The following is a 12,895-nucleotide window of genomic DNA, read 5'->3' on the forward strand; positions in this document are numbered from 1 at the left end:
AATCTTAGCATTCACTCATTTAATTTCCCCTCCTTCGTTTTCTTTCCATGGTCCTGGTCTTTGCTGAGGTAATGTAGTAATGCTGTTTATTATGCAGAGTCATCGTTAGGTTTGATCTTATAACATGAGACCCTCTACTGCTGCCGTTGTTGTCTTCCGCTTGTGGTCGTTACTAGGTCTTAATACTATCGTGGTTACGCAGCGTACCAATGGAGGTTATCGCCCAGAAAACCTATCACCCTGTGCAGTACGTATCCTCGCCCATTCCTTCCTTGTTTCCTCCATAACTGATCAAGTTGTATAGCTGGCATGTCTACAAGGCGCCGTTCCTATTTCCCGCTGCGAGATTTCTGACATTGAATGTCAGTGTGAAGATAAAGAGTTCATCAAGCACGCCTCAGCCTGTGCGGTGAAAACCTGTAAACTAGAGGACCTGATGCGTACGTATGCCAGCTTGCTCGAAAATATTCAAGCCTACCATAACTAACCTAGTGGCTTCATAGAACTAGTCCGAGGGGATGCTACGCAATGCAACCGGTCCGACACAAATCATCAAAACCTGATGATCGCGCTAGCTATCACTACACCAACACTCACCTTTACAGCGATAGTCTTACGTATCTTGTCCAGGCTGTGGACAGTCCGTAAGCTATGGTGGGATGACTGGATGCATATACTCGCAGGGGTACGTTCGATATCTGTGGACCTTCCATCTCCAAAGCACCCCCATCATTGGAATCCTCTAATTGCTAAACCAAGGTATTCGCAATACCCCTAAGCATTTTTGGAAACTTCTGTAAGTGCGATCCCTTCCATCATATGTCCTCCATTCACGTCAATAAAACTGACAGGCTATGTAAGGTGTTAGTCAAGGATTCGGACGTCACCTCTATGATATCAAAGTCGAATCCCTCACCCAGATAACCGACCTCTACTTCTGGTGTAAGTGTCACAGCTTCCTAACAATAGATACACCACACTAAACAGTCGGCTTTTATCAGGGTACATGTGCCAGGTCTTCTGGCCATTCACTGTATTCTTCGTCAAAATGTCCATCCTACTCCTCTACCTCCGCATCTTTCCAATCGCCCTGTTCAGGAGGGTCAATTTCCTCTGCATCGGCTTCTTAATTGCATCCTTCCTCGTCACCACACCGATGGCAATCTGGCAATGCAGACCCCTCCGAGCCGCATGGGACTACGACATCGACAACGCCCGGTGTCTAAATATCGCATCCGTAGCCTACGCCAACGCTTCACTAAACATCATCACCGAAGTCCTAATCTTAATCCTCCCATTCCCCGTCCTTCGGACACTCCATGTCTCGCGGAGAAAGAAGGTAGCCCTAATCTCTGTCTTCAGTGTCGGTACAATGTACAACCTTCCCACCCCATCGAATAAAGTGCAGACAAGATTATTAACCATATGTGAAAAAATAAACAGAGTAATCGGAATAGCATCCGCACGCATGCCCGCGCTCGGCAAAATGGGAACATACTACGATCCCCCCTCTTCCCAAGCTCCTGCGTTCCTGCTTAGCTGCGTCGAGGCAGCCATGGCGCATGTCTGTGCCGCTGCCCCGGTTATCTATACGGCCATCGTGCAGATGAAACGGGCACATGGGAAGGGCTCGCAGTCGTCGCCTTCTACTTCTCGTGAGGGACAGGCTGGGCCAGATCAGGTTGGTGGGTCGGAGCACTCGAGGAGGAAATCCCAGGCGGCGATCTACTCCTCGTTGCATATGTCGGATGTGGCTATTATGGGTCGGGGCTGGATGCAAAGTCAACGTTGGTCGAGGGGTTCTGCACATTCGGCTCATCATTTGGAGCGTGCTCATAGTGCTTTTTACTCTGATCCTGAGTTAGCGGCTAGCCCACGTCCTGGTTTGATACGTATGGGTACTAGTCGCGGAAGTTGTGGCTCGACTGGAGGGTTGGCTTTGTTTCCAACCCCTGAGATAGGTGATCGGATCGAGGAAGTCTGATATACCTGTTACATACATTATTTGGGTGGGTACCTAGCTTTTGGTGGCGTCTTTATATATAGAGGTGCTGCCGTCACTCTCTGAGACGCCATCTAAGTGAGTAACCAATACTAATTTTATAGTTGCTATTATTGCTTACGCTATACTAAGTAATGCGCCCGCTCAACTGGTTTCGCCTAGAATCGCAAATGATAAAAGCTCCGATGGATGTGGCGCATTCTTACTCTCATTTCAGCTCCTTGAGGGCAGCCTGGGCTCTCCGTTGGATTAATACGCCCAGAGGGAGGTCTTCTTCGTCATAGAATTCAATATCTTCGTCGACGCCAAAGTCACGTAGCCGTTCACCTTCTGAGTTTCTCCAGCCTTCTTCACCGTAGTCGGACCCCTTTTCATCGGGACCATCGGATTGCTGTGACTCGTCTTCCTCTGAATCTTCCGCCAAGCGTTTATGGAAACGCTTGCGGCGTTCGATTTCTAAGCCCGCTCTTTGACGTCTAAGGTCCTCTGCCTTTCTTTGATTAAATGCCTGGACATCATAGCCGGAGGTCTCAGCGCCAGTGAAGGCAACACTATCGCCGACGTCTTTTGGTGGCAGAGGAATACGATCTGGATCCGGTGGTGGCCAGGAAACATGGCGATCTGATGCCTGTCAGCCCTCACTTATCGACTAATTTGAGTCATGGGTGACCCGGCTTTGGTGGCTACTAACCTTCAAACCCATTGACCTCGTACTCTAGCCCTGTGTTACGGTCCGGTGTTCTTGAAAATGGCCAAAACCAGCTCAAGACCTAAAATCAACCTGTCAGCGACGGCAGGAAGCTCAAGCCAAGGTGACCAACATTTGAACTCCCACCCATTCCTTCTCTAATATTTGACCATATTCCAATGTCGTACGGAAATTCTTGTCTCTTTATGCGCACACGAACCCCGCCAGGGCCCTCCAGATACCCACCATAATGGCGGGCTCGTCGCAACAGTGTTTCGTGTCTCTCAATCTCCCATGACTCGATGGTAGTAGTATTGGCACCAAGCGACCAGAGAGTCCGCACAAGAAGTATAAACAGCATAAAAACAGTCAGGCTGTTTACAACAAAGAGAATAAACAAATGACCTAGCTGCACTACGCTTGGACCCAGGTACTAAGAGAGACGGCTGTCAGCGCAAGGCGGATAATCGGAATGATCCTCTTCTTACGCTAGGAAGATTCCTAGATGCCCACACAATCGACGCTCGCTCGAATAAGAGGGTTTCGAGATAACTCATACCCACGACTGCGTAAAAAAGGAAGCGCACGAAGTGAGGGAATGTGAAATGCGAAACACAGTTTGCCGTCCACGGACAATGGTGGTCCATTTTGGGAATACATCTATTGCACGAGATCAGTTCGCTATGGTATGCCAGATTATATTTCGTGTATCGCCTACCTCTGGCATGTCTTGCAATGGTGTGCTCGTGGTGGTTTGAAGGCTTCACATCTACGGCACCATCGTTGTCGGCCACTAGCACGGTCGGCCTCCAGTTGCTTGACGTCTTGAGGCCTCCAGTCTCTAGGAACACATCCTGGGTCTACAGTGCAAGCTCGATAGTAGCATATCCAGATACAAAGGGCGAAGATGTTAATGCGCCATATTTCGTGCTCCCTGAGTGGTGCTGCCTCGAAATGCTTGAAGAAATACTGCGACGTGTATGCGAGGAAACTGATCAACGCACAGACCGATGGAATCGCGAGTCGCGATATATGGAATGAAGAACAAAGCATCCTGCTTTCATGTCATGATCTGGCGCAAAACCCAACGTATCCTTAGAGTTGCAACATTGTTGATTATGTCTTCCACGATAAGGTTCGGAAGGAATGGCCCAGAACTGGCTGACTAATACCTACTCACGTGGCGTGTGCCAATCATGTGCGTGGAAATACTCGGCTGTTAGTATCTTTCATTTGCTTCCCTTTCCTTCTTGCCATGAGAATCAATCCTCCTCACCAACATACTAATTAATTAATCACTCCACTTATATACTATATTTCCTATCATATTTTCATTTTACATCGCCTGCACCAACTTCTATAGGAGCAATGGTCTCTCGTTGGCATCAGTACAATCTTTAAAGATGCCGATCACGGCTCTTCCCCCGACCACCGTCCGGGCGATTGGCTCAACATCTGTAATATCGGACCCGTGCTCTGTTGTGAAGGAGCTGTTAGACAATTCCTTAGATGCTTCTGCAACTTCTATAAGCATTGAGATATCTTCGAACGCAATTGACATGATTCAAGTAAAAGATAACGGACATGGAATCCCTTCCGGTGACCATGCTTTAGTTTGCAAGCGCACTTTTACTAGCAAGATCCAAACCGTTGAAGATCTTCGGACCCTTGGAGGGAAGTCTCTAGGATTTAGAGGGGAAGCTCTTGCTAGCGCTGCCGAAGTATCAGGTGGCGTGACTATCACCACTCGGGTTGAGGAAGAGATGGTTGGCACCTCCATGAAGTATGGAAGGAATGGGGAGCTTATCAGGTACTTATACCCTTTATGCAATTCTGGTCGCATGGCTAATTTCCCTTGTGTGAAGCTCTCAGCGTGCATCGCATCCTGTGGGCACGACAGTCCGTATAACTAATCTTTTCAGGCACATTCCTGTTCGAAGACAATCTGCTTCAAAAAGTGCCATGAAGACTTTAACGCGAATCAAAAAGCTTATACAGATATATGCTATGGCACAACCTTCAAAACGACTTTCATTAAAGGTTCTAAAGGCTAAAAATGAAAACAATAATTGGATCTACGCTCCTGGACGGGACGCAACTGTCACAGACGCGGCATTGAAGATTGCCGGCACTGATGCCAGTTCCAGTTGCGTCTTGAAGAAATGGCCATCTAAAGACGATGTAAACTCCGAGCAGCCCCAAGAGGAGCATACCTCCGGGTTTGTACTCCTCGCCTTACTACTGAATCTCGACACCGGTATTTCGTGTTGTGCTCCTTCCTATCCCTTGATACAATGGCTAACAAATAGCAGATTGCACAAAGGTGAGCAACGCTGGCCAGTACCTAACTATCGACGGCAGGCCTATATCCAGCTCTCGGGGCATAGGGCAAGATATTTCCAAATTATACAAATCTTATCTTCGTTCGGCTTTTTCCCGCAGTGAGGACAGTCCGTCCATAACTGATCCGTTCCTCTGTTTACATGTTCAATGCCCTCAAGGAAGTTATGACGTTAATATAGAGCCGGCAAAAGATGATGTTCTATTCGAAGATTCCCAATGGCTACTTTCGCTTGTGGAGGACCTCTTTCAGAGTGTGTACGGCGAAAATGAGCCTCATCACAAGAAGCGACCGACCTCCACAAAAGAGAAGGGCACTTTGTCTGATAAAGATTCATTTGACCTGCTTTTGAATCGAAGAAGCCCATCTCAAGACTCGCTATCTGCGGATGCGAACTCGGGATCTTATACGGCTCGCTTTGCTACAGCTCGCTCGGTTACTCAGTCAGCGGAGCCTCCGCCTTCTTCGCACGTTAGGAATGGCCAGTGCTCAGCCTCTTCTCAGACGAGCCGAGTATCAGGTATCGACAGCCGCAGAGGGACTACGGACCGTGAGTTCTTGAACCCTTGGTCTATAACAAGATGCAACACTCCATTTCGCAAATCCGGTGAAAGTCAGACACGAAATACAACAGTCCATCGGTCACCCATAAATGACCACATACACATATCTAAAGAAGGACGCAGGGGGTCACAAGAAACGCCGCGACGGCACTCAGCCGGCTCCTTTCTACCCAGCCCAACCACATCAACTCCGTCAGCGTCGAGCTCTCCGTCAGATTCGCGATCCTTTCAGACGGGCCAGGTGTCACCCACAAGTCGTGGTTGCGAGGAGGCCACAAGGGCTTCAAGGCAACGAGCCAGGGAAAAGTATGGTAACGGAGCTCTGGACACCTGGTTCGGGAAGACTACTCAAGTAGCATTCACCCGGATAGCTACTGAGGGGCCATTGGATGACGATCAGGAAGAACCTCCATTGAGTCAACTAGCACATGAACGCTTTTGTTCTGAAGAGCAGTCTTCGCCTGAGTCATCCGAAATCGCAAGCCGCACAATGCCCATTAGGCGGGGCTCCGCTACCAGCGCCCTCGAGAGCTCGGCTTTCTCGAGTACTCAACCCCAAAATCGCATCTCTAGGATATCGCCACAGTGTCCAGCTTCAGAAGTAGGAGAACGGCGTCAAGAATTTCCTGTTCTGGAACAGTGGTCTTCCAGACTGCACAGCCTTGCTAAGGACAGCCCAAAATCAGATTTGGAGACCGCTCTTGATTTCGAGCATCGAAAGAAAGAAGCCATCCAGCAACGACGGGAGATTATCAAGGGTCACTCCAAACCACCTGCTTCGATTAACTCGCCGCATTTGAGCAGGTACCTTGCTGCGCGTGCTGCTCTGCGTCCCGAATTCAACGAGTCTACTCATAAGTTAAATACACTAACTTCCGCAAAGGTTACGACAAGACCAATCTTAAACCCTCATGACCCACGATCCTACCTCATACGACATCAGGACACAAGCGCACAGGATGAAGGACCGAGGGATAACAAGGTTCGGCGTATTAACACGAACAAATTACCATTCGAAAAAATACCAGAAGGCTATGAATTGCACAACATAGGAATCAGTCTATCAGCTACACTCCCAGTCCTTTCAACATTATCAAAAGAATTATTTAAGAGCGATTTATATACCCAATGTGGAGAGCAGATTGAAGCATTTTCCGCTTGTGATCTACAACCTGATCTCGTTCTATGGACGTCTAGATTGTCCGCCTTGGTCAAAAGCAAGTACAAGGCAAAAGAGGGATCTAGAGATCCTACTCCTCGATTTGACTTTTCTTCCTTGACCGAGACTAGTAATGGTCATAATTAATGCATCTTATTCATGTGTTTGTGCATCGAAGCAGCACAATTTGACAACTTTCTAACCCCATGTCATGGCGACTTCAAAGTGAGGTGGCGATGCGTGTGTATGTTTATGTTCCTGTTTACTTTGGCGCGAGTTCTCGGATATTCCAAGAAAGTGGGTGACATTAAACCAAGAATCGATCTGGTCTCACTGTGAACACTACTAGTATGCAAGACCGCCCCGGGCCAGTGGGGATATTTGCCATATTCGGCAATCCGAACGTCACTTAAATAGTTACAAAACTATGACATCAACCCTTACATAGCAGCTATAAAACCAACCATGCACCATTCTTCTCCTCAGACTCAATTGCATCCAACTCGCAAATATGGATATCTACGGCTCCAAAAAGCCGATGGTCGACATCGACCGAACAATTGACCAATTAGCCGGGCAACAGCCCAGGCCGGGCTTAACCACCGGCGATGTCGGCATCTTCAAATCGACTATCCTCCCCTCATTCACCTTGCATACCGGGCTTTCAATTGCCTCTTTTATCGCAGCAAAAACTACCGACAAGGGCGAGATCAAGGATTGGTGCTGGCCATCAAGTCAAGTGATCAACGCCTGGTGGAGCGCCGTTGGCCGTCAGATTTTCTACGAGAATGTTTCCTTTTCAACTGCCTGGAAAGCTATTCCCTGGACCGAGAAAGTACTACTCAGCTGCGTGACGATCTGGGGTACCCGACTGTTCTACCGCATCTCGAAGAGAACCATCACCCGTGGCAAAGACGATCCAAGATACGATGAGATGAAGTCGAAGGATCCTGGATTCTGGAAATCCGCTTTCTTGAAGCAATTCCTTCCCGAGGCCGTTTTCTTAACTCTTGTCACCCTTCCATTCACTCTACCTTTCCGGTTGACTGGGTCGTCTTTGAACTTGGACACTGACACTGCCGCCACCATTCGCGGTCTCGGTGTAGCACTCTTCAGCGCTGGTTTCGCTTTGGAAGCTATGGCCGATTGCCAGCTAGAACTGCACCGCCAGGAACGGACTGATCTCTGCCGTCACGGTGTCTGGAGTATCGTTCGTCATCCAAAGTAAGTCAATCTCTACAAGCTCCCTTCCGGTCGTAAAGTGATGGATCAGTTTTTAATGGGACCATAGCTACCTGGGTGATGCTTTGGTGCACATCTCCTTCGTCGTTCTCAACGCTGCCAGCACCTTCAACCCCTTTGTGCTCCTGGGTCCTGTCGCAAACTACATCTACCTCCGCTTCGTGGGTGGCGACAAGCAAAACGAAGCTAGCCAGGAGGCCCGTTACAAGGAGCAAGATCCACACAAATATCAGCAGCTGCAGGCATGGCGTCGCGAGAAGAACAGCTTCTGGCCCAACCTCTCTGAGTTGGCGAACCCGTGGGCCTGGGCTGTTGTCGGCAGTGGATTGGTTGGTGTTGTTTTAGAAGAGGCTATTCGGGGATGGGCCCTGCAGTAATGTTAGCTGTACAAGCATCTCATATTGCAGTATATATTATAATGTATACCGTTACGAATTCATTCCAAACATACAGTGTCCAAGCTTAACTTGAAAGACGCTCATGACTTATATCAAGAAACAACATCAAAGCCGCTCCATAAGCAACTTACTAACATAGACAAAACCAAAGGGGGAAGGGAAAATAAAAAATAAAACAAAAAAAAAGAGAGAAATCAATACCCCTTCCCCCTCCTATACACATTCAACAAATCCTCCCCCTTCATTATCCTCCCCACATTCTCCTTGACAATATCCAACGACCTCGGAAAATACTCCACCCCCAAAGAACTCACATGCGGACTAATCTGTACATTAGGAACTTCCCACAACGGGTGCCCGGCAGGCAGGGGCTCAGGATCCGTCACATCCAACGCCGCGCCGCTCAAATCCCCAGACTTCAACGCGCCAATCAACGCCTCCTGATCGAGGACCTTTCCGCGTGAGATATTTGTCAAATACGGTTTCACGCCTTTCGATCCCTGACTAGAAGCCAAGAGCGCAAATTCCTCCGCGCCGAGAAGATGCGTCGTCTGCGGCGTCAGCGGAAGCGAGATGACTATATGATCCAGACCGAGTTTAAGGAATTCGCGGATAGATGCTCTGTCGATTCCATGATGCCAAGATATGGGGATCGTGCCTTCTTTGTCCCCTGTTCCGGGGACTATAAACCCGTTGTCGTGTCGTGAGGACGGGGTTGGTCGTGGGGAGGCTGTGTAGGCGTAGACTGTCATGCCTAGGGCTTGGGATACGCGGCCGACTGGGTGTTATCTCTTGTCAGCTAGGTATTTGTCTACGTCTGAGTATGTATTGATAAGGGTGAATATGGAGGCGAATATAGAAAAGGAAAAGAGAGAACTTTACTCTGTCGTCCAATACTCCCATACCCCAATATCCCAACCCGTTTCCCGACTTGATCGTGCACCCCCTGGAAGTACCCACTGTTGCTATCGCGCCATTCGTGTTTCCTCTGCCCTTCGTACATGTATGCATACTTGCGTGAATGAACGAGCCAGTTCATAACCGTCCATTCGGCGATCGGGGGCGCATGCACCCCAGAGCTGCTTGTCAAGGGGATGGCAGTTTCCTTGAAGATGGGGTGCTGGATAGCATGGTCCAGACCGGCGGAGAGGAAGTGGATGAATTTAATACTGTAGATAATGTTAATATCATCTCGTCAACTTTCTCAACAATCAAATTTGCATTTATATGTATATGCTATGCAAGTCAGATAGCTAGTACATACTTCTCGGCATCCTCGGGTTTCGGGAGATTAGTAAATGTAACAATGTAAGTTGCTTTTCTGGCTAGTTCTGTATATTTACATTGAATACAACAATTGGTGTTAGTTTTATAGATATATATGCTTAGAGCAGGACAGGATACGATAGGATCAACAAAACTCACCACTAGGAATATCCTCCCCCATCTTCAACGTCACACTTAATACTTCCAGCTGGGGGAACTTGGCCTTGATTTCTTCCAGTTGATCCGGCGCTAAGTCGCGCATGAAGGTTATCAGTAGATTTTCCTTGGATGCTGGTGCTAGTGCTGCGTCGCCCATTGTGTTCTGTCTTTATTTGTCTGGGATTGGGACTGTTACTTTAGTACGCACTGAACATGCACTGAACTGCACTTATTCTGCTAAAATAAACTGGGAGGGAATGTGTGTATAATATGAAAAGTGTAGCCTATGTCGCAATTGAGAGGGAATCGCACGCGGTTCTTTTGGGGGAAGGTGGGGGTTGTGGATAAATGGGTTGATTTCCTTATCTTACTGGAACTTAGATCCTTTTGAATTGATTTCTAAGCTTGATTGATTCGCCGAGGTTGAACTTGCATTAAATTTAGAACTTTCGGGGACTTTGTTTCTTTGTTTCAGGTTGAATTAGGGTTTCTTCTTTTTAGTTGGGTTTGGGTTGGTGTTGACATATGTGATATTACTGTATACTATTTGCATGATATATACATTTTATATAGTACAGCTGGGCTAATTAATGCACCTCATGTATCTTAGAATATTAATACACCCATCCCCATATATAGATATAGGGTAAATAGAAGAAGAAAAAAAAAACATCAAGGAACCCAAACCATTGAATCCTGCACATATCCATCCACCTCGACCGTGGACCGAACCTCAAACCCCAACTTCTCATAAACCAATCTCCCCTCCCGCGTTGAAGACAAATACACCTCCAGTCCTTCCTCCTTCGCTCTCTCCAATCCCCAATTCACAAGCATCGTCGCAACACCCCGTCTCCTTGCCGCAGGATGCGTTCCTACAATATCCACGTCTGTCATCGCATCCAAATTAGCACGATACCTAAAACACACTGAAGAAAAGGAAAAGAAGAAGAGGAGGCAGAAAACATACAATAATACCTCTTATCCCCCATCACCTCGACCTGCTGCTCATAATTCCGACCAAAGAACCTCTCGCACAACGCCCCGTCACAGCTCTCCGGCCAAGGCGGACTGAACCCATCCTCAAGTTCTTCAATCTCTACCCCCTCAGACCCGGTCTTATTCTCCGTCGTTGAGACATTGGGCACCGAATCAGGAAGTGACCAAAGTGCAAATCCCACAATTGAAGGCTCATTTTTAGCCGGGTCAGCGTCCGTGTCGATTACTTTTAGGAGGCGTTTGCGTGGGTTCCGGATGTCCTGGGCTAGGGCGCGTGTCCACCAGGTGTGCACGTCCGGTGTGCGCGGGAAGAGTTTCGTGTTGAAGTTGTCGGAGAAGGTTGTGAAGAAGAGGGTTGCTAGGGCTGGTGTGTCCGGAGGTGTGGCGAGGTTGATTCCTAGGGGCATTTTCTCTTTTTTTATATAGCTTCTCTTTCTCTTCTTTTTCTCTTTTGGACTTTTGGCTGTTTTAATTGAGATAGGGAGGTGGATTGCGGTGTAAGGTGGGTTTTGGTGGTGTGGTTTATGGTCGATGCCAAGATGGGTTAATATAGTTGGCATTAATGGATTGTCTTAATGCTGTTCCTGGCTTAGTTTGTGTCGGATGAACTAGGGGTGTGAGTATGAGGTTGGAATTGAGGTTGTTGGAGTCTGTATGCTTCTTAGGCCTCGGATATCTCTGGCGTAGTTATTCTGTTTGCTGTGTAGAGACATGTAGATCAGGTGTCTGGTCTGGGATCTTTTCTCACTTCTGGAGGAAAGGGCTAAGCTACGTCCACTTGATGGCAAACTGGGAGGTAGCATTGCTGGAGCCGGTGGCATGAATAAAGCGGTTGCTTTGCAAGGCGAGGTCATTTCTCATATTAAAACACATCCAAAGCAGTGCGTGCCCGAGTTAGTAAAAGGCAGACTGCAGTTGCTCATTAGATTCCCGACTCTATCGAGGCAGACACGTACACACATAACCCTCCCGCTGAAGGACAGACAGCAATAACTCAGATAGGACATATTATATCACAGCACATACACATTGCAGCGTGAACCACATCAAATCTTCTCATAAGACCGTTCCGGGATCGTCACAGGACTTGGACCTGAAGCATCCTGGCTCCGCGATTGCGAAGGCAAGAAAGATCTGCGACTGTACTGACCATGTTGCATCGGCCCTCGACTCTCGCTGCCGCCGCCGTTCATTCCTTCGATCTCCCGTTTTACGCCTTCGTACAGATGCTCAATATACTGGATCTCGTCTTGTACGTCAAGATCGCACCCATCCAAGCAGAATTCACGTTCCCGTTGTTCGATGTATTCACGGATATTGCGCCATTCATTCTGGTAGTGCTTCAGTCGATCGGGCAGACCGGATCCCTTCAAATAGGTCAGGATTCCGGCCATGATAGTGTTGATAGCGCCGAACGCGGTTACAGCGGAATGTGGACCAGCAGCGGCACCGAGAGCTGTGAGCGATGCAGCCACGACAATCTGGATAGCCAAGCAGGTGTTGATGAGGATGCTGTAAAAGCGGTATCGCTTGGCAGTGACTTGCTCTGCTTGGACCACCCGTGCATAGATGCCGACGTTGGGAGCGGTACGGTTGTAGTGGTGGAGTGTGTTCAATGTCGGGACGCTGTCAATGCCTGTGAGGGCACGGAAGACAAGAAGCTTGTCGCTGGGTGGAATCAGCGCGTTTGCTTCCGTTCTCGCAATTGTGAGGCGCTTTGCTCGAACTTCTGGCGGCATCCCCATTGCTTCGTTGTGGTTGTTCATCGGGGGTACACTATGAGCTGCTGTGGGGAGAACAGGATCAGGATGGCCAAGGAAGGCGACCAGCAGCCGTCTTGCGAGGCCATCGCGATGTGGATATTGTTCACTTGACATGGTGATGTGAGGAGTTTTGTGAAGCTATAGCGCCACCGGTAGCAAAGCTTGTGGGGGGGGAGGGCTTTATATGTTCAGGGACAGACGCTTCACTTCCCGATAGAATCCCGGGGTATGGGTCACAGTAATCATTGTTTTCGTGGTCTTCTTACTGGGTCTTACCAATCGGTGAGACTCAGCTAACCAAATTCTGCTTGATGG

The 12,895-nt window shown here is 48.4% G+C and overlaps 7 protein-coding genes across 7 annotated transcripts; 3 read left to right on the top strand and 4 right to left on the bottom strand.

Moving 5' to 3' along the window:
- Positions 1–124: 124 nt before the first annotated feature.
- BDV38DRAFT_282606 (CFEM domain-containing protein) lies at positions 125–1,984 on the top strand (the record flags this gene model as incomplete). Its single annotated transcript, XM_032059822.1, has 7 exons — positions 125–247; positions 305–440; positions 504–685; positions 760–796; positions 862–942; positions 1,002–1,374; positions 1,444–1,984. The coding sequence occupies 7 exons, from the start codon at positions 125–127 to the stop codon at positions 1,982–1,984; spliced, it is 1,473 nt and encodes a 490-aa protein (XP_031914061.1).
- A 108-nt stretch (positions 1,985–2,092) lies between these two features.
- Positions 2,093–3,786, bottom strand: pfa4 (putative palmitoyltransferase with autoacylation activity Pfa4). The gene is made up of 5 exons (XM_032063985.1): positions 3,409–3,786; positions 3,179–3,350; positions 2,824–3,123; positions 2,694–2,772; positions 2,093–2,623 (listed from the first exon to the last, which is right to left on the bottom strand). Exons 1-5 carry the CDS (start codon positions 3,741–3,743, stop codon positions 2,211–2,213), a joined length of 1,299 nt encoding a protein of 432 aa, XP_031914062.1. The 5' UTR covers positions 3,744–3,786; the 3' UTR covers positions 2,093–2,210.
- A 193-nt stretch (positions 3,787–3,979) lies between these two features.
- BDV38DRAFT_82584 (putative DNA mismatch repair protein) lies at positions 3,980–7,082 on the top strand. Its single transcript, XM_032063987.1, has 3 exons — positions 3,980–4,500; positions 4,556–4,947; positions 5,003–7,082. The coding sequence occupies exons 1-3, from the start codon at positions 4,094–4,096 to the stop codon at positions 6,898–6,900; spliced, it is 2,697 nt and encodes an 898-aa protein (XP_031914063.1). The 5' UTR covers positions 3,980–4,093; the 3' UTR covers positions 6,901–7,082.
- On the top strand, positions 7,083–8,460 carry BDV38DRAFT_82574 (DUF1295 domain protein). Its single transcript, XM_032063986.1, has 2 exons — positions 7,083–7,977; positions 8,045–8,460. The coding sequence occupies exons 1-2, from the start codon at positions 7,265–7,267 to the stop codon at positions 8,370–8,372; spliced, it is 1,041 nt and encodes a 346-aa protein (XP_031914064.1). The 5' UTR covers positions 7,083–7,264; the 3' UTR covers positions 8,373–8,460.
- A 127-nt stretch (positions 8,461–8,587) lies between these two features.
- On the bottom strand, positions 8,588–10,047 carry BDV38DRAFT_292616 (D-isomer specific 2-hydroxyacid dehydrogenase family protein; the record flags this gene model as incomplete). Its single annotated transcript, XM_032062045.1, has 4 exons — positions 9,819–10,047; positions 9,658–9,724; positions 9,276–9,562; positions 8,588–9,171 (listed from the first exon to the last, which is right to left on the bottom strand). Exons 1-4 carry the CDS (start codon positions 9,973–9,975, stop codon positions 8,588–8,590), a joined length of 1,095 nt encoding a protein of 364 aa, XP_031914065.1. The 5' UTR covers positions 9,976–10,047.
- Positions 10,048–10,490: 443 nt separating this feature from the next.
- On the bottom strand, positions 10,491–11,224 carry BDV38DRAFT_282611 (GNAT family N-acetyltransferase; the record flags this gene model as incomplete). Its single annotated transcript, XM_032059823.1, has 2 exons — positions 10,491–10,708; positions 10,789–11,224. 2 exons carry the CDS (start codon positions 11,222–11,224, stop codon positions 10,491–10,493), a joined length of 654 nt encoding a protein of 217 aa, XP_031914066.1.
- A 603-nt stretch (positions 11,225–11,827) lies between these two features.
- BDV38DRAFT_292618 (uncharacterized protein) lies at positions 11,828–12,694 on the bottom strand (the record flags this gene model as incomplete). The annotated part of the gene is made up of 1 exon (XM_032062046.1): positions 11,828–12,694. The coding sequence occupies one exon, from the start codon at positions 12,692–12,694 to the stop codon at positions 11,864–11,866; it is 831 nt and encodes a 276-aa protein (XP_031914067.1). The 3' UTR covers positions 11,828–11,863.
- Positions 12,695–12,895: the final 201 nt, after the last annotated feature.

The sequence above is a fragment of the Aspergillus pseudotamarii genome (assembly GCF_009193445.1).
Source record: "Aspergillus pseudotamarii strain CBS 117625 unplaced genomic scaffold BDV38scaffold_24, whole genome shotgun sequence".
In the NCBI taxonomy this organism is placed as follows: Eukaryota; Fungi; Ascomycota; class Eurotiomycetes; order Eurotiales; family Aspergillaceae; genus Aspergillus; species Aspergillus pseudotamarii.